At 38.1% G+C, this 27,837-nt stretch overlaps 1 protein-coding gene across 2 annotated transcripts in view; it reads left to right on the top strand.

Moving 5' to 3' along the window:
* BAG3 (BAG cochaperone 3) overlaps positions 1–27,837 on the top strand; it is a 34,522-nt gene that overhangs the window by 3,979 nt on the left and 2,706 nt on the right. The window contains exons 2-4 of one of the 2 annotated variants that reach the window (XM_007478912.2): positions 21,829–21,891; positions 23,390–23,707; positions 25,872–26,240. In XM_007478912.2, the coding sequence (XP_007478974.2) occupies positions 21,829–21,891; positions 23,390–23,707; positions 25,872–26,240 (750 nt within the window). The remainder of the gene's footprint in view (positions 1–21,828; positions 21,892–23,389; positions 23,708–25,871; positions 26,241–27,837) is intronic. The other variant, XM_007478913.2, reaches the window with a different exon arrangement.

Raw genomic sequence — 27,837 nt, 5'->3', positions numbered from 1 at the left:
GCTCATCTGCCTTGGAACCAATACTTAGTATTGATTCTAAGAGAGAAGGTAAGAGTTTAAAAGAAAGAAAAAGAACTCGGGAAATAAGAAGAAAGCATTCATCCTCTCCTGGGCCTTTTCCCAGAAAATAAGCATGTGCTGGACTTTTCAAGATGCCTCATATACTAACCCCCCCCCCCCCCAATCCCTGCATGAAAAGAAGTGGATATTTGTTTATCTATGTAGTCAATAAATTAGCTCTCAATAAACCAGGAAGGAAATAGGAGATGGGACTATTGCAGGGGTGGTGTAAATTTCAGACCACCTCAGAAACCATTAATCTAAGCCCCTCTGTTTATAAATTAAGAAACAAGAGGACCAGAAATGTTAAGTGATTTTGCTCACGGTCAAACAGGTAGCTTCAGAGCCAGGATATGAAATCAAGCTCTTGGACTTAATTAAGTCAGTATTTTTCTATTCATCTGTAACCAGCTGTTTATGGCTAAGCATATCTTTTTGTTTTTGATCTTATAAGTTTAAAAAAGTTTTTTTTACAAAATATCAATAAAAATAATAAACATATGGAGGGACTCATGTAAGGTAGCAAGCTTAAGGCCTTCCAGAAACTAGGCTCTCAAGTGTTTTTTTCCTACCATGCTGCCTGTCTCCTATAACATCACTAGTATCGTCATACTCCCCTGCACACAAATCTTTCATTTTTTGTGAAAATCTACAGGCTTCCTGTTGTGTTTCTAAGATGAAGCCATAGTCATCTCTTCCTGAACTCTGAAAATTGTGATTGCTGGAAAGAAGGGAGGCAGGATATCTCATCTAATCATCTTAAAGGAGGGAAAACTGAGGGTCAGAAACAAATTAGTTTGCCCAAGCTACATTAGCTATGTGGTAGGGCCTTTAATTCCTAATCTTTTGCTTATTCCATAAAACTACTTAACTATAACATTATCCTTTACTGTCTTACAACATTTTTTCTACTTATGTTTTTTTTACTTATTACTTGCCTTAATCTTTCAAATAAGAACATGGATTCTTTGAGAACAAAAATTGTTTTGTTGTTTCTCTTTTGAGATATATCCAGCTTTTTGTAGAACAGGGCACCTTAGTTCAAAACAAAGTTGAAGCCAGATACACCAGTTTCTATAGTCGTTCCAATTTAGGCACTGCATTTCCTGGTGTTAGGACACAGAAGAAATGTAGGCTTTGTCTCCCAAAGGGTGGCTGTCCTTAGGAAGATGAACTGAATAATATGGCTTTCCATATAGGCTTAGAAGTAGCTATCCACAGGCCAAGTATCAGCCAATCAATTTCCCCAAAATAAAAAGGACTTCTTTCATAAAATTGTGGACTAATAATGATGGATTCTTTGATTTGGAGAAGATTCTAGGAACTGATCCTACAACATATATTTAATCATCCATAATTAATTCAGAAATATTAGTTAAGCATCAAACATGTGCAAGATACATATTGATGAACAAGAAGACATGGACTCAACCCTGAAGGAACTTATACTCTAGTAAAATGGAAATGTCTATCTTTACTGTGCGTACTCTAGACCTTCAGGCTGAGTCACAAAGCATTTTGCTTAGTGACTACAACATGCCTTTATTTAGCACTCTTACTCTCTACAGTTTCCCCAGGAGGGCTATTTCTTTTTATAATACCTCTGGCTCTTAACATTTTTCTGAAAATTGTGAATGACATACATCAACTAACTTTTCCATATAGAAAGATGAGGAAAAAAAAGATGGCTATGAATGAAATTGAGTCCTTATTATGTACAATTTGCCTTTTGAAGTATATTTTAAATTGAACAGAGTAGTACTAATATTGCCTTTCTTGTCTTCTTCCTTAAGCTCTCAAAAATTTTTTGAAATGTTTTATCAATTTTCTTTTCCTTTTAAATCAGTACTACTTCTACAACTCTCTGCTCCCCAAAATAAAAGTCCTCATAACAAGTATATTGAAGCAAAAGAATTCACAGATTGCTTGTGGCTGATAATATATGTCTCATTCCATACTTACACTTAATTATTTCTCTGCTAAGAAGTATAATGTGCTTCATCATCAGCCTTTTGGAGCCTTTATTCATTGACTTGTCAGAATTCATAATTCTTTCAAAGTTGATTTTCTTTATGATATTGTAGTTTATTGCATAAATTGTTCTCCTGGTTCTGCCCACTTCACATTCTATCAGTTCATACGAGTCCATCCAGGTTTCTCTGAAGTCAACCCTATTCATCATTTTTTATAGCACAATAGTATCCATTATGTTCATATATGATAATTTGTTAATCTTTTCTTCAGTTGATACGTAGCCTCTGGTTCTATTTCTTGGCTACAACAAAAAACATTGCTATAAATATGTTGAGCATATGGATCCTTGCCTCGTAATCTTTGACCTCCCTTTGAGGTATATACCTAATAATGGTGTCCCTGGTTTGCAGGGTGTATATATACATATATAATGTGTGTGTTTGTGTGTGTGTGTGTGTGTGAGAGAGAGAGAGAGAGAGAGAGAGAGAGAGAGAGAGAGAGAGAGAGAGAGAATGAGAGAATACAGAGTTTAGTAACTTGAGGTATATTTCCAAATTGCTTTCCAGAAAGGCTGAACTAGTTCAAAGCTTCACCAAAAGGACATTATGGGTTTTATTTCTGCCTCTTAAACAATTGTCGTTTTCTTTTTTTGGTCAACTCCTAATCTGATGAGTGAGAGCTGAAATTTTAGTTACTCCAATTTGCATTTCTAGAATTATTAATTATTTTAAAGCATTTTTTTCAGATGGCTATTGATAGCTTGGATTTCTTCTCTTAAGAACTGCCTGTTCATTTCCTTTGACTCATTAACTTGTCTATTCTCATACATTGTCCATTTATATATTAAGTAATGGTTCTTGTTCTTTGTTCTTAGATATTAGAATTTAGATACTTTTGTTTTCAAAATAATAAACTACTTCTTTCTGGGTAACAGTGACTCATCCTCTTCAAAGATGGTAAACAGGAGAAAGAGACAAATTTTCAGCTGATAATAGGCCTGCTTTTCATTCATTTCTATACAAGTTCCATTAGGCACTGAGCTATGGGTCTCAATTTGTTTGTTGCTGGGCTGTAAATAGGGTAAAACCACATTTCATCTTTTATTTTAACATTTCAATTAGAAAACCACAAGATCTCTGTAGTTAAAAAGCATAATCCTTTAAAATCTCATAGGCACACAGGAGCCTAGATTTTCAGAAGACATTCAGGGATTTGCTGGGGTTTTCTTCAGATACCCAAAGTGATTTGAGTAGGGGATAGAGAATGTGTGTACGTCTAAATACCCCCCCCCCCCCATCTAAGCATAGAGGGACCTCTAATAACTACATGGCAGAATGTGTGTCTCTAGTGAAAATTCAGTAACTTCCTCTGTTAGTTGAACAGAGCTTCCCTACTCACTAGGTAATGTTTTACACACATTTTCACCATGTGTCGCAGTAGTTAGTGTAGTGGTGGCAGTGACTCAGAATCAGGGCCTGTGCCCTCTCAGTCTGGACTGGAAAAATGACTCAGCACTGAGCCTGTAGACGCGATGATGCTTGAAGCCCAAGTGTACTGAATGTTCTCTACTGAATTCTTATCCTCACTCAGTGAGGTGACAAGCTAAAAGCTGCCTTCCTGTGCTGTTTATTAAGACTAAATGGTTAAGTATTTTCATGGTTTCTTTCCTTTTTTTTCAAACAAGCACTGGCAGCATTTTCTTTCAAAAATTAAAGAGATATAGAGTATTATGCAGCCCATTCATGTTGGGGGGGGAAGGAAGCTCCCCAATTTAAGAGAGGAAATTTAACTCAGCCAGTCTCTCCCCTTCCAGCTCTGGCTCACCTGATTATGCGCCCATCTGCACTATATCTTTAGCTATCTTCCCCTACGCTAGTGTGCCTTCCTGGACTCCTTGGATTTTCTTGACTCCCCCAAAGCTGACCAACCTCTAAGATACAGTATATAGCAAATTGACCTCTCCTGATAAAGAAACAGTTGGTTGGCAGGTCCTCCAGGAGTTAGCAGTAGCAGGAAAAGGGGTTGTTGGCCAGTCACTCCTGGAAAGGATGTGGACCCCATGTTCTGACAGTTTGCTTTCACTGCCATCATTGGGATAAAGCAGATGAGTGGTATCCAGACACATATACCCTTTACATTTTTTGGCTTGTATGTATATAATTTTTTCCCCCTTCTAGGCTGCCTCTTCTATACTTTTTTTAACCTGTCAGAATGGAAGCAAGTTAAACAATATGAATGAAGGACTCTCTTTTTCATCTCTGAATAAGGGCAAATAAAAGCCATTGCACATAACAGATGTTTTATGAAAAATGATTAATTTAATTTGTATAAAAACATTGGGAGGAGAGAACCTCACAATGTGATTTGCCCTAGGCCTGGAAGTCTTGTAGGAATGACTCTGATGACCATTTTTCTCATATATATTTCCTGGGATATCCCTGAATCTTGTTCTTTCCCTATGTCTATTTGAGAGGAACGTGGTATCACTTTTTCTCTCTACTTTCCTTCAGCTTTAAATGATGCTCACTCTTCAATTAGGTCAGATTACTTATTCAGGTTAGAATTGCCTCCACAGGGTGGGCTTTTATAGTGCTTTGGGGATCAAAAACTTCATCTTTCTTTTCCTTTCCTGAAATAGCAAAGAGTGCTTTCATGAACTGTTTTTAGGTCATATTTTGGACATGATAGCTGCTCATTTGCATTTCCCATTGCTCAACTCTGGGAAAGTTGTGAATTTCCTTGCTTTAAACATATCTAGTGGTGTTGGTTGGAGGTTACCTCATCTAGACCCTTCATTTTACAAGGAAAATGAGGAAACCTAAAGATCAGAGGTCAAGTTACTTCCCTAGGGTTACATTAGGAAGGTAGTAGAACCTGGATCCCCCTTCCACATCCTGTGACTTAAAAAAACAGTGAGTCTCTTTCTCCTGCCTACTCATTAAAAGTAGTGTTTGGACTGAAGAGGGTATTCTAGTTATTACCAAATATGCTTCCAAACAGAAAGAGATAAAACAAGTCACTTCCCAAAGCAGCTGGATATTTGATACCTAAAGGATAAGAAATCCTGGCAATGAACTTAAGTTTTTTCATTTTTGAAGACTTGACCTTGAAAGTTCCATCCTGAGTTACCAGCTATAAGAATACCATTGTTTTAGTTATTACTGTTAATGTGTTTTTATATCATTTGCATTTTCTTCTTTCCTTCTTCGCAATAAACCTTTCCTTGTACCAGATTTTTTTTTAAAGGGGTAAAAAAAAATTATTCACCAAAACCTACTGGCAGTATATGCAGTATTCCACACCTATACCTGTGCAGTGAAAAGCAGGAGATGTATTTTCTGATCTCTTCTCCAGAGCCACGCTCCTTTATTATAACCAAGTATTTAGTTCTATTTTATTCATTCCATTTACATTGTTGTATGTAGTCTTGTTTCTTACATTGTTTTCTTGGCTCTATTTATTGATTTCACTTTGCATCAGTTCATATGTCTTCCTATTCTTTGAATTCTTCATATTTTTCACTCCTTTGCTGTAGGAATATTCCACTGAGTCATGTACCTTAGTTCGTTAGTCATTACCCAATCACTGGGCAGTACCTGTTTTGTATCCAGTTTTTTGCTATCTCAGAAAGTACATCAGTGACTATTTTGATATGTATATAGGCCCTGCCTTTCAGTATTTGACCTTCCTTGGAACTTCTTTCTTTGACTTTGTAAATTTAGACCTAGGATCTTTGGAACATGGAATATAGACATTTAAATTATTTTATGTGAGTATTATTACAACATTATTTTCTTACAAAATTATTTTCTTTATTTTAAAAGGAACAATTCCAGGGCTTATCTTGTTCTAAAATAAGCAAAATTTTGTATATGTTGTTCTTTTTTTTTTTAATGCTTCTGTCTTAGTAAGTATAAGATAGAAGGACAAGAGCTAGACAATTAAGTTAAGTTACTTACCCAGGGTCACCCAGCTAGAAAGTGTCTGAGGCCAGATTTGAACCCAGAAGCTCTCATCTCCAGGACTGGGCTCTCTATCCACTGAGCTACCTAGCTTTCCCTATGCTTTCTTATGTATTATTTCAGTTGTGAGATTGGTTAAAATGGAAATCCTCATCCTTTTTGTGAGAAAGCCTTAGTTTTAGAGTTTCCTAAAAAAATGAGAATGAACCAAGGTAGTAGGGAGAAAAAAGAGGGTAGGCTGATAGTAAAACCTTTCAAAAAGAAAGTAATGGTTACTTGGTCTGCTGAATTCCAGAGGAAATGAGGTGGAACAGCACCAGTTGGCTTACAGTCTTGAAATCTACCAGTAGGTCTTGATCTCCTGATTGAGAACTCCAGGTTAAAGTTTTCAAATCTGTGGCATGTTGATTTTGCAAGCAGCTTTTAATTTTTTATCTCAAGGCTGCAAAATAATGTATTTATCATATATATTTACATATATATCAACACATATATAAACATATGTATATATACACACACATATAAAATTTTATGTATATAATCTTTTATTCTCCCTCTCCTCATCTTCTGTGAAAAGAGAAGATATTTTTATCTTATCTCTCCTCTAGAACCTTCATTAGTTTTTTAATTACTCAGAGTTCAATTTCCTTTAGCAAACTTTTAATTTATATGATTGAAGTCATTGGGCATGTCATTCATTACTATTTTTAAAGCAAAACATGGTTAGGTAAGTAAATATGTTGGACCAAACAGAATTTCACAAAAGATAAACAAGTTATTTTTTTACAATTTTTTGCAAGAGTTCTTAACCTAGGGTCTATGGATAGATTTGAGTGTCTGTGAATTTAGGAAAAGATTCCAGCTTTCACTAACTTTTAACTGAAATTTAGCCTTTCGTTCAACAGTGAAGGAAATCCCGTTCTCTGGTTTTGGTGTACGCATATGATCGCTGAGAATAGAGCATACCATTGAGAGTTTGCCTTTTTGTTCTCATACTGTTTATTTTAAGCAGGTTGATACCTGTTGACTAGAGCAGGGAATTTTTGAGTTAGGGCACTGGAGTTTTATATTGCTGCTTTCTGTTTCAATTATTTGTGGGCATAGTTCTTGAGTCTTCAGCAATTCTTCTGTTAAATGGTTACAAAGTAAACTGCTTTATGAGACTTGATACTGGAAAAAGGTTTTTAAATTTGCAGCTTTAATGTGCTGAATAAATTACAAAGTTCTTTTTACCAATCTGCACAAAAGCCACTAATAGAAAAGGCATGTCAAGCCTTGTCTTTACATGGATAAAGCAACTTATTAATGATAAAAAAAAAACACACACACACACACAAAGTAGCTGTTTGACATCATGTAAGCCTAGCCTCAGAGAACAGCAGTTTTAAATTTCAAGAAGTTGGGTTTTTTAATTCAATTTTATTTTATTTTCAGTTCCAGATTCTCTCTTTCCCTCCCCCAACCACTGATGAAGCAAGAAAAACAAAACCTTACAATTATGTACATTGGTACAAAACAAATCCGCACATGAACCATATCTTAAAGCAATGTTTCATGCTCTCTAAGCATGTTTAAATGGCATATTTCATCTTAACTTGTGTTGATCAGATTTCCTTGTCTTTCAGGTTTTTACAATATTGTTGTAGTTATATAAATTGTTCTCCTGGTTTTGTTCATTTCACTTTGCATCAGTTCATATGACTCTTCCCAGATTTTTCTTTTTTTTTTTTAAACCCTTAGCATCCATCTTGGAGTCAATACTGTGTATTGGCTCCAAGGCAGAAGAGTGGTAAGGGCTAGGCAATGGGGGTTAAGTGACTTGCCCAGGGTCACACAGCTGGGAAGTGTATGAGGCCAGATTTGAACCTAGGACCTCCCATCTCTAGGCCTGACTCTCAATCCACTGAGCCACCCAGCTGCCCCCCCAGACTTTTCTAAAACCATCTCGTTCATTATTATTTATATAGCATGATAGCATTCCATCACATGCACATAACTTGTTAAGCTATTCCCCAGTTGGTTGCCATTCCCTTAGTTTCCAATTCTTTACCACATCAAAAAGAACTTTATATTCAAAAAACTTTATATTAAAAAATAATAAAAAAAAATATATATATATAGTGCTTTTTCCTTTTTCTTTGGTCTCTTTGGAGTATAGACCTCATAACAGTAGAGCTTAGATCAAAGGGTTTGCATAATTTAACCGTTTTGGGGTAAGTAATTCCAAATTGCTTTCCAGAATGACTGAACCAAAAAACCTAATCTAGTCTTGTTTTGTTTTCTGTAGGAAGATAGTGAACATCCAGCTTTTTTAAATTCTGGAATTAAATATCCCAGTAATCACAAATAAACTATCAGGTTAAACTTGGTACCTTTTAATTTCTTACAAAGCCTCCTTAACACAACAAGATTCTTGTGTTTCTAAGCATCTCAGTGCAGAATTTAAAGAATTATCTTTTTAATCACTGCACATTTATTGAGCACCTGCTCTGTCCAGGAAGGTAGGGTGGGAGGAGGGAAGAATTACAAAGAAATGTAAGCTGTGCTTTCACCTTGACCTGCACATTTTGATCCTTCGTTTTGTAGTAAAAACAAACATTTCCTAGGCCTGTTATTGATTCATGCCAAATAAAAATGTAATGGCCACTTGGAATGTTTGGCATTCATGATACAGGGAAAAGGTCACTGGATTTGGAGTCAGAGCTACCCGAATTCATCTCCCAGTGCTGCCAACCTAGTGTAACTTTGGGCAAGTCGCTGAACTTCTGCAGGCCTCGATTTTGTTGTTATTTGTCCTTTGTAAAAGAAGACCAATGGCATGAAGGCCACAAATTTACTTCATATGTAAAAAGAGGGAGTTGGAATAGATGGCCTTCAAGGTCCCTTTCATTTCTATCAGTGCTCCTAAGTGACTTCTCCTCTCTGGGTGTTTGTTTCTTCACCTCTAAAATGAAGAAATTGAGAACTGCTAGATCCAAGGTCTCTTCTAGTCATGAATCTATGACTACATAAAGATTTTTTCTCTTATGAGTTAATATCTCACATTGAAAAATATTTAAAATATTGAGAAACTAATTCAATAGGATGTCTCCTGAGCAATAACAACAACAGTAAAAAGATTTTTATAATACACTGGAATATATTTTGCCTTTGTAGCCAGGGGGAAAAAATAGAGGGAGAGTAAAAAGAAAGAAATTGTTTTTGATAGCTCTATTAACCAAACCATTGTTGTATATTGAGGGGAGGGTGTAGGAAGGCGGGGAATCTTGGCTGTTTAATAGAGATAAGCAATAGTTTTAGTATCATCTGACATCTGTAGACTATTTAACCGAGCTAAAAATGTTAGATGTTGAAACTTATACATAACTCACCTGACTCCTCAAGAAGTGGGTAATAATAGTTGATTTTATATACTTTTTATAAAACTTCAAGATTTGCAAGATACCATACATTATTCCCTTTTGAACCACACAACAACTGTATGGATTATAATACCATTATCTCCATTTTACTAAAGAGGAAACTGGAGGTAAGCAAGATAAAATAACTTGCCCCTAAATCACACAGTTAAAAATGCTGGTGTCAGGAGCTGAACCCAGATCTTCCTAGACTTGAAGCCCTTAATTCATTCTACTACATCATGCTACCTTTCTGTGCCTAAATCACTTCTTTTAAAACTAGTTCCTACCCCAAAATTTCTGAGAAAAGACTTTCAGTCTCTTTATTTCCTTCCACATTTTATCATCTTGAATTTGACTGCACTTTTCTTGGTCCATCATCTAATTGACTGATCTTAGTTGCACTTTAAATGGTTCTTCTGGCCTAAAAGCTCAGATAATTAAATCTTTGTCCTACTTAAGAACTCTACAGTTATGCAGAATTCAATGGAACCATTATTACTGTGGTAATCTCAGGTCACAGAATTGGTGCCTAGAAATCATTGGTTTAAATCTTTGTTCAGGTGAGGAAACTGAGAAGCAGTAGATTTTAAGTAGCATTGCTCAGATCGAAACCTTTGATTTCTGTATTCCAAATTCAGAACTGTTTCTATTATACCATGTGGTGACATCATTATACTTCATTTGAGATAGCTTAAATTTAGCAGTAGTTTTCAGGAGATTCTATGTTGGTTAAAGCAGTGTTTCCCAACCCCAGCTATTTAATGTGAAGAGATCAGTAAATGATCTAATTTTTTTCTTGTAGGCTGCTCTAACCTCTGCAGGGTTCATAAAGTAGAAAAAAATAACTGGCAGTGGTATCAGAGGACCTGAGTTCAAAATCCTTCTCTAGCATTCATTCCTTATATGACTGGGCAAATCATTTAATCTCTCTCAGTTTCAATTTCTTCATCTTTAAAATGAAAAGGTTTGGACTTTGGCTAGAGGACTTTTTCAGCTCTATGATCCTGTGTGAGCGAGGGAGAAACTGGGAGTGAGGGAAGACTCCAAAAGGAAAAGAATGGAGTGAGCTTTTGAAATCTATACATATTAAGCCATAAGAATCTTTGATAGCAAAAATGTATTGATAAAGATTTGCTGGGATCAACGGTTGAGATACAACATATTAAGGATTTGTGCAAATGTGGTCAAAGATTGGGAATTCCTTGTTTAGTCAAGAACACTTTGGTTTGTGCAGTAGAAAGAACCCTCTGCTGGTCTAGATTTTTCCAGCTCCCTCCTTAATCCTAAAGGGAACCAGAAGAGAGAGTATAAGTGGATCTTCATGATCCTTTCACCCTATAAGGGCAAAAAAAGTCCCCATTCACAAGTATATGTCCAGATACTTGCTGATAGTTTGAAAGTATCCTCTCCATATTGGAATGACAACACTTTTGAAGGCACCAGGGCTTAATTTGAGTTCTTTCTGTTTTTGTTTTGCCTTAATTGAATGCAAATTTAAAGTTTGATGTTTTTATACAGATATTCTACTGCTTGTATTGAATAGAATACTATAATATCCATAGAATTAAAATTGGGTTTTCACTCAGAACTCAGTGGCAAGTAACTGGTGCATGGTAGGGATAGCTCTTGTGTTCCTGTTATTAGTATCCCTGGCATAAGAGAAAGAAAGCAAAACCACAGCAGTACATTGAGCCAGCCTCCTATGGGAAAGTAATAGGAAGACACAGACAAGTATTACCTAGGCTAGGCAGGCATGGATGGGTTGTAATCTTCATTGATGGTGGGAAGTCCAAATAGATGAGATCCCAGCTTCACTTGAGAATATGGGTTAAACTTTATTGTTCTTAAATATAACATTAACGTAAAAAAATTATTGCCTTTTATTGCTTTCCCTTTAAACTCATACCACATTTATTATTGTCTCCCTTGTAATAAAAATATTTAAGCAATGCTGACCTCATGTATCTAATTCCACCATCCATAGTACCCCATCCTTATGTATGCTTTCTTTTAAGTTCTCAAGCACAAACATTCTTTAGATTACGTTTAGCTAACAGAGCAGCCCTTTAATTTGGTTGAGGCTGTGGAGGGAATGAGGATGGCCTGAAGCCAACCTTTCTTTACATGTAGGGAGTTGCCCCACTTTTGTGGATGAGACCGATATCCAGAGAGCTAAGGAAATTGATTTGGGGGCCTACTACTCTTTAAATTCAAACTTAAGTCTTCAATGTCTATACTCTTTCCACCATACTATGCTGAAGATAACACCACTTGTACTGTCTACAACTCAGTCATTTTTATAGTTCAAATAAGGTAACTGATATGAAAGTGCTTTGTAAACTTATAAAATGCCCTTCTATAATACCTTACAAGATAATCGTTTTTCCCTTAAATCCCCATGGATTTTATGTTTTGTATCAATATAAAGTAGTTTAAGTCCCTGGAGTAAAAGCCCAAACTAAAAACTTTGCCCTAGGTATCCTAATAAATACTTGTGCTTACTAGAGATTTTTATCTCACCCAGGGATAATTTTTCCTTATCTCTTATTCTGGTAATTTTCCATGGAGTAATTCATCTATAGAAACTGGCCCTTGAGGGCAGGGCAGTTTTCTGAGAATTTTATGGCAATTTACAGAATGACTGGCAAGAGCCATCAGATGTTAAATAAAATACAGCAAGATAAGCAGTGGATGGTATTAAAATAAAAATAAATTGAATAAAATAGAAATATATTTTGTGTCATGATACATGAATAACTCAGATTGAATTTCTTGTCAGTTCTGGGAGGGAGACAATATGGACTATATGACTTTGGAAAACTTAATGTGGAAATTTGTTATTAAAATAAATAAATAAAAGATGAGCAGTTGTTTTTTTAGTTCCTCCCTGGGCTTAGCAAATAATACATTTCCAATGTTTTTACCTAAAAGATTATGTCACTTAGCAAAATTCTTTGGCATAAAGTAGTTCCCAGAATGCTAAGATTGAGGTATATAAAAATTAAATTATCAAGTTAATTCTTTTTTTAAATTAACAACTATGCTTTATAAAGTACAGACAATAATGTAAAAATACAAAAAAAATGAGACACTAAATACTGTATTAAAGCAATTAGAATATTACCCAGCATCAAGTTAATTCTTTATAAAATTTTAGTTAAATTTAAAGTTAAATAAAATAACTTTCTAAGTAATAACATTAAAATTACATTTTTTTAAAAGTAGCTTTGTATACATGAGAGTTTCACTTTAATTCTATGAGGTAAATAATTATACTATAGGTATTATTGATTGCCATTTTCCATATTAAGAAATTGACTCAGGTTGAATAATTTGTCCATGATCACACAACACAGCTTTTAATTAATATGTAAAATATTCAAACTTAGGTTATCCTGACTCCAAATCTGTCATTACATCCACTATGCCAATCTGTGTCCTCTAAATGAAAATGATCTATTCAAATTCTTTTTTATCACATATTTTGTTTTAGAGTAAATGTTGAAAGTGTACTGTCATGTCATGTGTGTAAATAAATTGGAAGAAAGCTGAGCAAGAGATAGGATAATTATAGTAACTTGTTCCATATGTTGAGGTTTTGAAGTTAACAGCATTGTTTTCTGCAAGTAAAAAGAAAAAAAGCCTTACAGATTCACTGTGCTTATGCCTAAGTGAAGACAAGGATGCTTTACTGTAAAAAGAACATTAAGGAAATTATATCTTTTGGATGATAAACTGTGCTGAAACCTACTTGCTTTCATGTTAATTTTTTAGGATTACATTTTGTTGATGTCTTTCGCGTTATAATTGTTTTGCTCCTCTTTCCCCATCTAAGTTGAACCCTTCCTTTTCACAAAAAACCCCCAAAACACACATTAAAAATATTTGCTATGATGGCTCCATTTTATGGTATATATACAATGTTCTTGGCTTCCTAGTCCCCCTCCTTTCTAACTGGAAGGTAAAGGTATGTTTCACCATTTCTTCTCTGAGCTCTTCCCTGTTTTTTTCCATTACTCAAGAGTTCAGTTTCCTTTTAGTGATCTTTTTATTTTACATTGTTGTGGTTATTACATATTTTATTTTCTTATCTTTGACTATTTTGCCCTGCATCATTTTATACAGCTCCTCCTATTTGTTCATTAGAATTCTTCATTTGCCATTTCCTTTACATTAATATAGCATACTTTTTCCCCAGCCATTCCCCAATCAGTGGCTACCACCTTTATTTCCATTTCTTTGCTATTTATAAGAAATGCTGCTGTGAATATTTTGGTATATATTGTTTAATCATTTTTAAAAACTTAAAAACATAATCAGCAGCACAAATCAAGCAGCACTTTGGAGTTAGGGAGACCTGGGTTCAAATGCTCCCTGACACCTAATAGCTGTGTGACAATTGTCATGTAAGTCATTTAAAGCCTCAGTGTCTCAAAGCTCCCCTATACTTTAATTTACCAGAATAATTGCAGATCTCCATTAGAAGGAATGGTTTCTTCATCCAGAATTCCCTGAATAAACATGAAGATAGAGACAAGACCACCTTAAATTTATAGATGGAAAAAAGTCAACACTTTCCTTTCAAAACCTGAGGGGAAAAAGCTCAACTAATCAATTAAAGAATTTTTATCTTTTAAATTTTAAAGGCTGGCGATTTTCAATTTTATGCAAAAGTAATACCTATGAAAATTGTAGAGCTGCTTTACAACATTAATTTACTTACTCTTGGCAGGGCTGCAGGATATATCATTATTATATTACATTATATTTAAATAGCTATAGATTTCTCTTAAGAGAGGCCCAAGTGTAGCCTGGGATTCTGGAAGACCTAGATTCTAATCTTAGCTGCAACCCTTATTATAACTCCTTGTAATGATATTGTTTTTGTCCACCTCACAGAAAATTTGTTTTATCATTCTCATTTTCAGTTAGTTAGGATTGATTGTAATTCTACTTGAATAGAGCTGAAACTAAAGCACTAAATATGACAGTGTTTTCACACTTTAAATAACGGCTGCTTGGGGTCAGCTGAGTAGCTCAGTGGATTGAGAGCCAGGCCTAGAGACAGAAGGTCCTGGGTTCAAATTTGGTCTCAGACACTTCCTAGCTGTGTGACCCTGGACAAGTCACTTAACCCCCATTGCCCAGCCATTACTGCTCTTCTGCCTTGGAACCAATTGGTTCCAAGACTGAAGGTAAGGGTCTAATAAATAAATAAACAATGGCTGCTTTTATTAGAGCCACTGGCTTCCTCTAAAGCAGAGTTGCTTGCTCTCTAGCTCCCTCTCACTCTCCATCTCTCTTTCTCTCATTAACTTAGTCTGTTTTAACCTTGTATGTACTCCGTCTGTACTTATTTGTGTACACGTTCTCTGCCCTTTTCCCTGAGTTGAATGTAAGGTCCATGAGGGCAGGAACTGTTTCATCTTTGTGTTTTGTATCCCAAGCCCAGTACCCTGCTTATAGAAGCCAACAAATATTTCTTACTGAATGGAGGTCTTTTAAGCCCCTAGGAATTTTGTGTGGACCAAAAGAGACTGAGAGGCTTTTGTTCATCCTAAAAGATTAAGGTAGAGATTCTAAGAAGCAGTTGGGGGGGGAGGGGGGAGACAAAGAAGGGGTAGAAAATTATGGACAAATTGGGATTTTGGAATTCAGTTTAACAAGAATTTACTAAATGTCTGCTATATGTAAGGCCCCAGGAAATAAAAACAGAAAATGATTATAAAGAGCTAAATCAATTGTACAAAAAATCAAGCCATTCTCCAATTGATAAATGGGCAAGGGACATGGATAGGCAGTTCTCAGATAAAGAAATCAAAACTATTAATAAGCACATGAAGAAGTGTTCTAAATCTCTTATAACCAGAGAGATGCAAATCAAAACAACTCTGAGGTATCACCTCACACCTAGCAGATTGGCTAACATAACAGCAAAGGAAAATAATGAAGGCTGGAGGGGATGTGGCAAAGTAGGGACATTAATTCATTGCTGGTGGATTTGTGAACTGATCCAGCCATTCTGGAGGGCAATTTGGAACTATGCACAAAGGGCGTAAAAAGAATATCTACCCTTTGATCCAGCCATAGCACTGCTGGGTCTGTACCCCAAAGAGATAATGGACACAAAGACTTGTACAAAAATATTCATAGCTGCGCTCTTTGTGGTGGCCAAAAACTGGAAAACGAGGGGATGCCCATCAATTGGGGAATGGCTGAACAAACTGTGGTATATGTTGGTGATGGAATACTATTGTGCTAAAAGGAATAATAAAGTGGAGGAATTCCATGGAGACTGGAACAACCTCTAGGAAGTGATGCAGAGCGAGAGGAGCAGAACCAGGAGAACATTGTACACAGAGACTAATACACTGTGGTATAATCGAATGTAATGGACTTCTCCATTGGTGGTGGTGTAATGCCCCGGAACAATCTGCAGGGATCTAGGAGAAAAAACACTATGCATAAGCAAAGAAACTATGGGAGTGGAAACACCGAGGAAAAGCAACTGCCTGACTACAGCAGTTGAGGGGACAAGACAGAGGAGAGACTCTAAACGAAACTCTAATGCAAATATTGACAACATAGAAATGGATTCTAATCAAGAACACATGTGACACCCAGTGTAATCACGTGTCGGCGATGGGGGGTGGGGGGAGGAAAAGAAAATGATCTTTGTCTTTAATGAATAATGCTTGGAAATGATCAAATAAAATATTATTTAAAAAAACAAAACAAAAAAACAGAAAATGAAAACCAGTTCCTTCCCTTAGAGAGTTTACATTCTCTTGGATGACCCAATCTATAAATACATAAGTATATATAAGATATTTTGAGGAGGAAACAAGCACAAAGAATCAAAAGTACAAGAAAAGACTTTTTTTGGAGAGGGTTAGTATTTGAGCTGAGTCATAGAAAAAGATAAAATTTCCAAGATGTAGAGGTGAGGAGGTGTGGGGTGCATTCCATGGGTGAGGGACAGTATATGCAAAAATCTTGAGACAAGAAATTGAATGCTGAGTTTGGGGAACAGCAGATAAACTTGGGGAGTAATCTAGACAAAGGCACAGGAGTGGGAGTTAGAACATTAACTTCAGGGGAAGAGCAAGTAGGTTGGTTTCACCGGAACTTAGAATGAGTATAGAAAGAAATAATGTGAAGTAAGTTTGTATAGACTGGAGCCCAGTTGCATGGGAATTTATTTTTTAATCTAAAGGAAGTGGGGAAACACTAAAGATTCATGCGCAAGGAAATAAATCTTGGGAAGATTATTTTGGTAACTATGTAAATGAGAAGGAAGGAACTAGAAGCAGAGAAACCAAAGGAGATGAATCAGGAAGTAATTGTAATAGTTGAAAACAGATAATGAGGGTTCAGACCTCAAGTTGTGACTGTGGACGGGAAAGATTATGATTTGAGAACTACAACAGATTTCGTGGAGGAAGAACCAATGTCTTAGAAACTGATTAGATGTGGAGACAAGAAAGAAGAAAGAAGCAAGGATGATTCTGAATTTGTGAACTGGAGAGACTTAGAACAATGGTGGTACAATTAATAGAAAGGAAAAAAATAGAAAAACTTAGGGCTATTTTGAGTTCGAGATGTGTATGGGATATTCAGTGAAAGATGTCCAATAGGTAGTTGGTGATGTAAGACTGGATTTAAGTTTGCTTTGAGCTGATGATACTGTATAGAAAGAAGTGAAGGAAAGAGGAACCCAGGACCAAGCCTTGGGGAACATCCAGGATTTAGAGTGGGGGACAGTATGTGAGTAATAAATGCAGCAAAGGAGATTGAGGAGTAACCACACCAATAGGAGGAGAATTGGGACAGATCCTTGTCAAAAGTCAAGGGAGAGGAGAAAATCTTGGAGAAAGCTTTTCTTTATCTCTCTGAGCCTCACTTAACTCATCCCTAAAATGGAGGACATTGGACTAAATGATCTCCAAGTTCCTTTCCAACTATTTAACTACAGCAATACTATGTTTCCTGTGTTTTAGAGCATTTGAGAATTCACAAGTAACCATTTATATAACAAATTTATGTCACTATACAATGTCTAGCAAATGTTAAATTGCAAAAACATACAAATCTCTAGGGAGCTGTCAGGCATCTTTGATTTCTTCCTTTGCTTTATTCTTAGTCCATTCTGTACTAGTGTGGGTTGATTCTTCCTTCTCCTAGTCTCTTGCATTCTTTCCTATTCTTTCCCACTATTACCACTCCCATTACAGGTTTATACATTAAATCTAGGAGGAGTCCTACAAGCCATCTAATCCAACCTCATAGATAAGAAAAAAGGCTGAGTGGCTAAGTGATTTGCCTAAGGTCACATAGTTAATTAGTAGCAGAACTGGTGATGCCCCCAACTCCTAATCCAAGACCCTTTATATTGCACCATACTTTTTTTCATCTCATGCTTGTCTTCTATAATACCCTACAGTTAATATTTAAAGGATCTGTCATTTTCAGAGTATAGGTCCATTCACTCCTTGCAGACTGGAGCTCAGTGAAGAAGCACTTATTTAAGCTCCTCTGATGTACCAGACACTCTGCCAACTTCTAGAACTCCTTTTCACCTTAGTATAGATGGTCTTCATAGGTTGCTGTAGCTTAAAAACACATTTTTTTCATCAGTTACCGTTGGGTGATGGGGAAGGGGGGTCCTTAGACAACAAACAGCATTGTTAGTCCTATGCAAAAGTCTTCCATGTAAGTCTTACTCTAGCACCTTATCATGAGTCCTCTTGTGCATAATGGAACACAGAATCTTGCATGTCCTAACAATATAGAAAGAATTTGAGTATAGTCAGAATCTTCTTAAAGCAATTTTTTCATTATATAATCTTATTTCACTTAATAACCAATATTATCTCCTTATTGCCTGTCAGATCATCAAGTTATAGGTCTTCCCTTTTTACTTATTCTACTCTTTATCTCTAACAAATACCATGCACCATGCAATTCTGTCCTAGTAAAACCAGTCCTTGACACATAACCCACTTATTTGTCTTTGCTTATATTGCCCTCCATCCTATATTTACCTCTTCCTATTTTTCTATCAATCCAAATTCCACATGCCTTTCAAGGCTAAGTTCAGTTTTATCAGCCTTCTAAAGCTTTCCCCAATGACCTAAAACCATAGTCTTTTCCTTGTCTTGATTCTCCCCAGGGCCCTCTCAACCATTTGGCATTCTGGTGAAGCTTACAAACCCCTTTTCAGAGTAAAATTCTTAAATGTGTAAAATAGATAGGATTATAAAATAAACCAATTGTAGGCAAATATTATTATCAAAATATATTTTTTGAAAATTAATAAAGCCCAAGAATGTACCATATAACCCCTTAACTGTTATTTTGAATGCTAGGTATTTCACATATGTATTCTTGCCACCATAATTAGACTGTAAGCTCCTTGAGGGCAAGAAATGCTCTCATCTTTGTATCTCCTGCAGCTCCTTTCTCAGTGTTGGCACTGTTAGATTTTAAATGGTTGAAGGCCTTAAACTGTAATAGTTAAAAGAGTGATGTTGTAAACTGTAGTGAGTTAAAATGGTGGAAGATATAAATTGCGATAGATATAAGAGAGGGTGAATAAATTTGACCACAGAAAATATGTTTCACTACAGTGTCTTGGTTTTAAAATCAAATATAAGGTGGTCGCCAGGGAAATATTCCCAATTATTTAAATACCCAAGTCAACTGGGTTTTATGGAGATTTTAATTAATACAAATGTGGAATTAAAGAAAAGAGAGAAAAAGGAAATAAGTATGAAGGGCCTTAAGCCAACATGGCCTAGACGTGAGTCTTTAGAGAGAGAGATCAGTCAGTCTTTTAACACTCACCACAAGGTCTGTCTAAGCGAGGATTCTAGTGACACCAGGCCAGTTCCATCTCAGCTGACTTCACCAGAGAGAGTTCCAGCCAGAGTCCTCCTTAAAGAGCCTTCCAGCCAGAGACTGTCCCAAAGGGCCTCTCTCCAGAGCCTCCAGAGGGACAGAGTCCCCTCAGAGGAGCTCTAGCGAGACCTCCTTAGAGATTGTCCTCCAAGAGCTACCCTTCTCCAGAGCCTCTCTCAAGAGATTCTTCCCAAGCGATCCTCATCAGAGATCCTCCAAAAGGATTTTTTTCTCAAGAGATTCTGCATTTTCTTATATAGGGGTTTTCCTCCTATGTCACCTCCCCTAAGTCCTTACATCTACCAATCACTGTAGATGTTTTCCAAAGGACTGCCCATCTGAATTCCTGCTAAGTTGACTAATCTCCTCAGTAAATCTGAACCAGAAAAAAATGCTGCTGTGTCGACTAATCTCAGTAAGTCTGAACCAGTGAAAACACAGCTGAGTCGACTAATCTCATTAAGAGAAAACTTGCCCGACCCTTTTAGGTACCTAGCATCTCATTGTATCAATTCTAAAAAACAGGCATGGCTCAAAGAACTCCTTGCCTTATTATAAGCATGGGTCCAAGTACTTTCATTGTTTAGCAAGGATTTTTCTCCCATAAAGCAGTCTTAAGTAGGGGTGGAGTAGAGGTCCTCCCATTTCTGATCCTGGCGAGTTCTCACATCAAAATGGGGAATGTTTCCCAGTAGGGAATTTGTTCCAATGGAGGATTCCTCAATGTGGAAATTTTTAACATTCACAAGTCTGAGAAATTTCAAGATTTACAGCACATCATAAGAGACTTAATAAATATTTGATTTTGTCCCATTGGATATATCTTCAGTTAAGACTTTTGTACAATATTGTGAAAGAGTATGACAGATAAAAGCAACAACTTCCCTCCCCCCCCCCCAAAAATCAGTAAAACCTTATAGCAATAAAGAAAACCCAGCCCTTTTTGCCAGGCTTTCCCTTTAAAGTGAAACGAAGGAGGAGCAAATCTTTTAGGGATACCTTTTTACAAGACACCACCAATGTTTTTCTCGGTGTTCCTTTTAGCCCCTTTTAGTGGGAAGAAATTCAGTTCTAAATATGATTCCTGACTCTGGAGAGTTAATCATGGTTTAAAGAAAATACTGGAGCCCCCAGTATGTGGGTGTACTAATCCAGCCCCTGAGAGGAGATAGTCGCTGCCAGTGTCCCCAAGGACATCATGATATTCTTTCCTTTGATATTTGCTAAAGAAAGTTGATAGGAAGGGGGTTCCTCCAAGAGAGAGAAATATTGTTAGGTAAACATACTTAGCTTCCAAGGTCACCTAAATGTTTATACACATACATGTGCTCATGAAAGAAAACTAAAATTTAGATCGATCCCAAAGTTCTCGTTTTTGTCTGACAAATTTTCTAGGAGAGATTCTTCTCTGTAATCTCTTAGGTTCTTAACTTTTATTTGGTTTTAGTTTTGCCTTCAAAGATGTGATCACTTAGGGAAGAATATTCCTATTCAGGCCAAAAAAATGATTACCTTTCAAAGAAGTTCCCATGTATAATGTATATTAATGGTCATAGTTCATCACCTCTTTGGCAATTTGACATTTTTTGCTCATAAGATTAGCTAGTTCGGGGGGATTCCAAATATATGTGTGATATGCCATTATTTGGAAAGTTCCCTGCATGGTGAATAATGACATTGCTTAGTGAGTGCCCGAGGTGCCTTGTTGTCTGTAATATGATCTTTCCCAGTGGTACATCTGGAACTTGGCCTTCTGGAGGGCCCCAAAATAGATTGGCCACTGAAGGAAGAACTTCATAAGAGGACATGAGGGGGATCCTAGTCATTCTTAACCTGTGCAGGGTTTGTTGGTGTTAGTAAAAGAAAAAGCAGTAAATAGCCCTAGAATCTACAGACTGAAGCCCATAACCACTTCTACATTCTTTCCAGATATTGAAGGCATTTGACCCCCTTTCTCAACTTCTGTTATTGAGTTCTGACTTGAACTTAATTTCCAATAGCTAGCCTCTGTATTGGTACAAGGATCATTGTTATGGTTTATCTTTAGTCTAATTAGTAAATAAAGATTGAGTCCATAGGAAGCTTAAGAAATTAAGTATAATATAGTAGATATGAGATTGAACACAAAAGACTTAAGTCCAAATCTTGCCTTAAACATTTACTAGCTGTGTGACCCTGGACAAGTCATTTAACCTCTGTATGCTTCATTTTTCCTCACAGTTAAAACCAGATAGTTGGGTAATATCCCATATTCCTTCAGAAGCTAAAAATTTATGAATTATCCTTAAATGCCATTTTGTGGTCTTAAATTTCTCCTACAAAGTCATCTTTCTCTGCAGAGTCTTAGATGACTCAGCTAGGTAGGCATACAGGTACCTATCTGCTTAATGTTTTTCTCTTGCCCATTATATCACCCAAAGCAGACTAGACTAGCCTAGCCAGTTATAAATATTGACTTTATTCACTGTTAGGCCTGCCAACTGAAAACTCATCCTATTTTCTCTTTGCTGTTATGATTCTTTAACGTTTAGCCAAATAGGAGCCCCTGGAGGGAAAAAGGAGCTTTGAGGACACAGGAGAATAATGGTACAGAGGTAATTGTTTTTATTATGATTTTTTAACATCCAACAAACATTTATCAAACAATTACTAGTTATAGGTGTAAAGATTAAAATTTAGGAATATGGGGAGACTGAGGCAGGTAGAAATTAGTTTCTCTCTGCAAGGAGTATTATATTTTTTTAGATGTTTATTAAAGGTTAAAGATTAAAGAAAATACAGAATAAGAAAAAACACGTGCCTAGGCCAAAGGCCTAGGCCAGATAACCTCACATCATGGAAGAGATGCCTCTGCTCCAAAAAGGAAGTCCAAAAGAGCGAGAGAGACCCAAAAACCTTTGCCACCAGCTTAAATCCTTCCTCGATCTTGGCCCACCTCAGAATTCCCATGAGATTACAAAGCATCTTGGGGAAGTGGAACAAAGGCTTGTGGGGATTGTAGTCCTGTATTCGAGTCTTATTTTTTACATAGGGCAATGGGCATATAAGGAGCTTCCCTCAAAAGAGGAATAATCATTGAGAAAATAATTTGGAAGCATCAGTGAGGAACAAAGATGATTATGACTCCCACCCTATGAGTCAGAGATGATGGGAATGCTATGGCCTTTTTTAAAATGGGCATTGCTGGTAGAGTTGTGAATTGATCCAACCATTCTGGAATCCTGGAAGGCAATTTGGAATTGTGCCCAAAGGGCTTTAAAAGCCCTTTGATCCAGCAATACTACTACTAGGCTTGTATCCCAAAGAGATTTGAAAAAATGGAAAGGGTTCTGTTTGTACAAAAATATACATAGCTGTGCCTTTTGTGGTGGCAAAAAATCAGAAATTGAGGGGATGTCCCTCAATTGGGGAATGGCTAAACAAATTGTGATATATGATGGTGATGGAATACTGTTGTGCTATAAGAAATGATAAATCCATGGATTTCTATAACAACTGGAAAAACCTACATGAACTGATGTGGAGTGAAATAAGCAGAACCAGGAAAACATCGTACACAGTAACTGAAATATTGTAGGACGATCAAATGTGATAGACTTTGCTACTAAAAGCAATGCAAAGATCCAGGACAATTCTGAGGGACTTACGAGAAAGAATGCTATCCACACCTAGAAAAAGAAATGTGGGAGTAGAAATTCAGAAGAAAGCATGATCTATCACTTGTTTATATGGATATAGGATTTGGGGGTTTGTTTTTAAACAATTACTCTATTACAAAAATGAGTAATATGGAAATGGGTTTTGAGTGATAATATATGTATAACCTAGTGAAATTGCTTGTCACTCCAGGAGAGGGAAGGAAAGAGGGGAGGGAGACAATAAGAATCATGTAACTGGGGGCGGGGGGAGGGGGTAAAATAATTTTTTAAAAAAGAAAGTTGCTTCTCCAAAAATATTCACACATCATACATGGCATGTCAAGAAATTCTTTTTGGTTCTGACATTTAATAGCTCCATGTTTTCTAGATTTTGTCCTATCATTTCATTACCATCTCCCATCTCTTTCTTTGTCTCTGGTTCCTTTTGTTTTAGGAAAGTCAATCATCAGCCAACGGCCCATCTGAGGAAAGTCCCAAGCTACCTCCCACTAAGGAGGGTACCCCAGTGTATCCCCAGCTTCGTGCTGGCTACATTCCCATTCCAGTTATCCACGAAGGCTCTGAAAACTGGCAGCAGCAGCAGCACCCACTCTACTCTTATCAGCCTGGGATGCAGCGAATGAAAGCAAAACCAACCTCTCTGAGATCTCAGTCACCTTTATCACCCTTTCCCCAAGCAGAATCCTCTGCCAGAAACTCCTCTGAATCTGCCCGGACAGAAAGACCGTGTGGAAGGGCTACTGGGGTTCAGGTGAGTAGGTATATTTTGTAGGAAATTTGCTACACACTATTTCATGCCCTTTGGTACTGTCTTGGGTCTTTCAATGTTCAGGTACTCATTGGCATATCCTGGGTGTTTTTGACTTTTAACATATAATGAATTGTTTGGGTGTCCTCATCAGTCACCAAACCACACAGGAAAAGTTGGCTTTTTTTACTCCTGGTACACATGGTGTTTTGTTGTTTTTTTTTAACCTCTCACCTTTTGTCTTAGAATTTATACTAAATATCAGTTCCAAAGCAGAAGAGAGCAATAAGGGATAGGCAGTTGGGGTTAAGTGATTTTGCCCAGAACCAGACAACTAGGAAGTATCTTGAGGCTAGATTTGAACCCAGGAACCTCCTGGCTCCAGGTCTGGTTCTCTAACTCCTGAGCCACCTACCTACTCTATACATATGATTTTGACCACAGATAATTCCCAACAATTATCCAAAGTTCCCATAGTAGACATTCCCTGAAAATGTGCATTAGCATACTGTGTTTTAATAATCCTTTGAATCTTTCATCAAGTAATAGAATAGCTCATATTTATATTGTGCTTTAAAGTGCTATGTTATATTGTATTATCTAACCCTCATAATTGAGGTAGGCACTCCAGGTATTATCCCCATTTTACAGATGAGGAAACTGAGGCTTAGAGAAATTTTATAAACAGGAGAATTTATACGGACACATAAATAGTACATGTCAGAGGCAGAAATTCAATCTAGGTCCCTTCTTTTAATCACCAAACCTAATTCTTATTTTACTTTATCATGCTATCTCTCCCTTAAAAAAAACAAAACCCAGTGGTTCCCATGATCAACTAATTTTCTTCCTATTTCAGAGACAAAATAACTAAGTTTGAAGCAAGGTTAAGGTAAGGTTAAATATGTCATTATTTCTATAGTAAAACCAGAACAAATTGCTGCTGGAGGCACCAAGGCAGTGTTTCCAGGGTCTGCCTACATTGTAGCCTAGCATAGGAGAAAGAAGATCAGGTTCAAATACCCCTCCTGGCCTCAGTTTCCCCAACTATAAAATGAGGTTAAGCTAGCTAGCTAACTATTGAAGTCCCTTTCCAGTTTTTCTAGCATTATGATCCTAACATGGAAACATTGTGATAAAGTGAAAATACAAATGGCTTGGGAGTCTGGGAGATTTGGGTTTTATTCCTGGCTCTCTGCTGGCCATGATCTTGGGCAAATCACTTACTTAACCTTTCCAGGTCCCTGTTTCCTCATCTGCAAAACTAAGGGGTTGGACCATGTGTTTTTTAAGGTCTGTCAGCTCTGAAATCCTGTGGTTCTGAAAGTTAGATTTAATGCATTAAAAGGGTTCATTTTCTGGCCCAAGATCTTAGACATATTCGATGCAAATAGTATTACCTCATTATGTTCCTGTCTGCTTCTTGTACAATAATTTTCATTTTCTGTCTGCCCCAGAAACAACTTGCATCTCTTCTGCATTCTGCATCTGTTTGGCGTATACTCCCTTCACGTGGGAAGCAAAATAACCCTCATGTGAAACATCCAGCAAAGCTTTCTCTTTTATGAGGAGTGCATGTATTGGTGCTCTGTGGGGGTTTTCTTTTTAAATTTTTATTAATATGTTTTGTTTTTAACTTCACCTTCCCAACACATCTCTCTCAACCCTTTCCTTTCTAAGAGCCATCCCTTGTTGAAAAGAAGTCTTTCCTTTTTCTTAAGAAGATATTTCAGCAACAGCAGCCCCCAGATCCAGCGCTGTGGGCAGTGGTCTACTCCCAGCAACCCTCCTTTTTCAGAGAGGGAGGTGCCTCTTCTGTGGCTCCTCTGGAGCCGAGGATGGGCACTCTACTTCACAGCTCTCCGTTTTACTGGCTGTGCTTTACGTGTGCCCTGCTGTGTCGCTCACTTCCCTTTGGAGGTTCACGTCAGCCTTCCCATTCCTCTCCGTTTTCATTATTTTCGACGTTTCTCACATCCCTGGTAATGTGGGCCACCATGTGTGTAGCTATTCCCCAGCTGATGGGCACGTACTTTGTTTCGAGTTCTTTTTCACCAGCAAAAAGAAAGGAAAGGGCAGGGAGAGGAAGAGAAGAAACGCAGCCGTCGCGTTTGGTTAACACAGCGAGCCCGAGCGAAATGTCTCTTTTCCCTTTTGTGCCTTGCAGAGATCCCATTCTCCGGACCTTTCTGCCGCTGCCTCTTCCTCCTCGGGCCAGCCTTCCTCCTCCACCAGGAGCTGCCGGGCGGGCCAGCTTCCCCGAGGCTTCATCCCTATCCCTGTGATTCATGAGCACATCCACAAGCACCCGGCACATTACCATCACGCCCATAAGACTCACTATCCGGCGGTGGATTTACACTCTCATCAGCCAGTGCACAGGCTCCATGCTGATGAGCCCAAGTGTGGCCGCTCACAGTCCCCATTCAAAGTGCTTTCCAGGGACTCATCCAGCCGGGAAGAGTCTCCATGCAGATCGAACGCACCCCGTCTCTCGCAGTCTCCTGCCCGAGGACCGATCATGGACAGACCCCAGGTAGGGAGACTTCCGTCCAGCCGCGTCTGGGCGTGTCCTTGTACCAGTCAGTCTTCCATCTTCTGGGGTGGTTGTTGCACTTCATGGGAGGCAGTTCATTGGCCTCCGAGCCGAGAGCCCTGAATGCCTCCCTCTTCCCCCGCCCTCATTTCGCAGAAGAGCCGGCTCGAGGCCAGAGATTTCCCATGACTTTCCCGAGGCCGGGCGGGAGGAGCGGAGAGCCGAGAGCGGGCTTGCCTCTTTCGGAACCGTTTAGAACTGTTCAGGCTGATGTCAAGCCCAGAGCCCCTGCCGTTCCATCACGCTCGGTCGCTCGCTCAGTGGTGCGGGGCCTCGGACGCCTAGCGAGTCGCCCAGCTCCTCGGGCTCAGTTTCCTTATCCGTAAAGTGGGGATCATAGTAGCACCCGGAACCCGGAACGCTCGGTGAAGGTCCAAATGGCTCTCCATCACTTTGCACACCCGAACTTCGTGCTGAGAAATGCGAGCTGGGTTCTTGTGTGTCCAGGCTCTCTTCTCACCCACTCCGCCCAAGAGCTGGGGTTCCTTGTTTACCTCCTTTGGGGCCTGACCTCATTTGCCAAGTTCCTGGGGAATTCGTTGTGGTAGGATGCAGAAAGCCCACAAGCACAGGCTCAAGAAACTGGGCACCTGGATCTGCCGCTCACAAACCTTTTGTGGTTGTTTTTAAAAAGGCTGTTAGAGGGGGCAGCTGGGTGGCTCAGTGGAGTGAGAGCCAGGCCTAGAGATGGGAGGTCCTAGGTTCAAATCTGGCCTCAGCCACTTCCTAGCTGTGTGACCCTGGGCAAGTCACTTGACCCCCATTGCCTAGCCCTTACCACTCTTCTGCCTTGGAGCCAATACGCAGTATTGATTCCAAGACGGAAGGTAAGGGTTTAAAAAAAAAAAAGGCTGTTAGACTGGGGAGGGGACACCGGATAAGTCTCTTCCAAGCTCTCCCACCCAAAGAAATGAAACCCCTACAGCATAAATAGCCCAACTTTTCCCCTAAAGATTTAGAGCAGTACTAAGCAAGAATGGATTCCTCTCTCCTCACCATTAATTCAGTAGCTTTCCCATCTATTCTAAAATCCCTGTTTATTCCCCTTCTTGGGCTTTATTTGTCTGATTTGTAAAATAAGGGGGTTGGATTAGAGCCATCGTTTGGGGCAGGGCAGGTAGGTGGCTCAGTGGATAGAATACTAGACCTGGAGATGGGAGGTCCTGGGTTCAAATATAGTATTAGACACTTCCTAGTTGTGTGACCCTGGGCAAGTCACTTAACCCCCACTGCCTACTCTTCTGCCTTAGAACCAATACATAGTTTTGATTCCAAGGCAGACGGTCAGGGTTAAAAAAATAAGGATAAGAATAATAGCTAAGAGTTAGAGAGACAGAGAGCTCTAAGATTTACAGAGGGCTTTATAGAGTCTGTTATCTCATTTGATCCTCTCAACTGCCTTAGGAGGTTGATGCTATTATTATCTCCATTTTATGGTCGAATCAACTGAATGTGGAAGAGGTCTGGTGGCTTACTTCACACCACACAGCTGGTAAATGACTTGAAGCAGAATTTGAACTTGGGGTTTCCTGACTCC

Source organism: Monodelphis domestica, chromosome 1 (assembly GCF_027887165.1).
Source record: "Monodelphis domestica isolate mMonDom1 chromosome 1, mMonDom1.pri, whole genome shotgun sequence".
Lineage (NCBI taxonomy): Eukaryota > Metazoa > Chordata > Mammalia > Didelphimorphia > Didelphidae > Monodelphis > Monodelphis domestica.
Note: the sequence above shows the minus strand (reverse complement) of the source record. Positions and strands in the feature narration are given on the sequence as shown.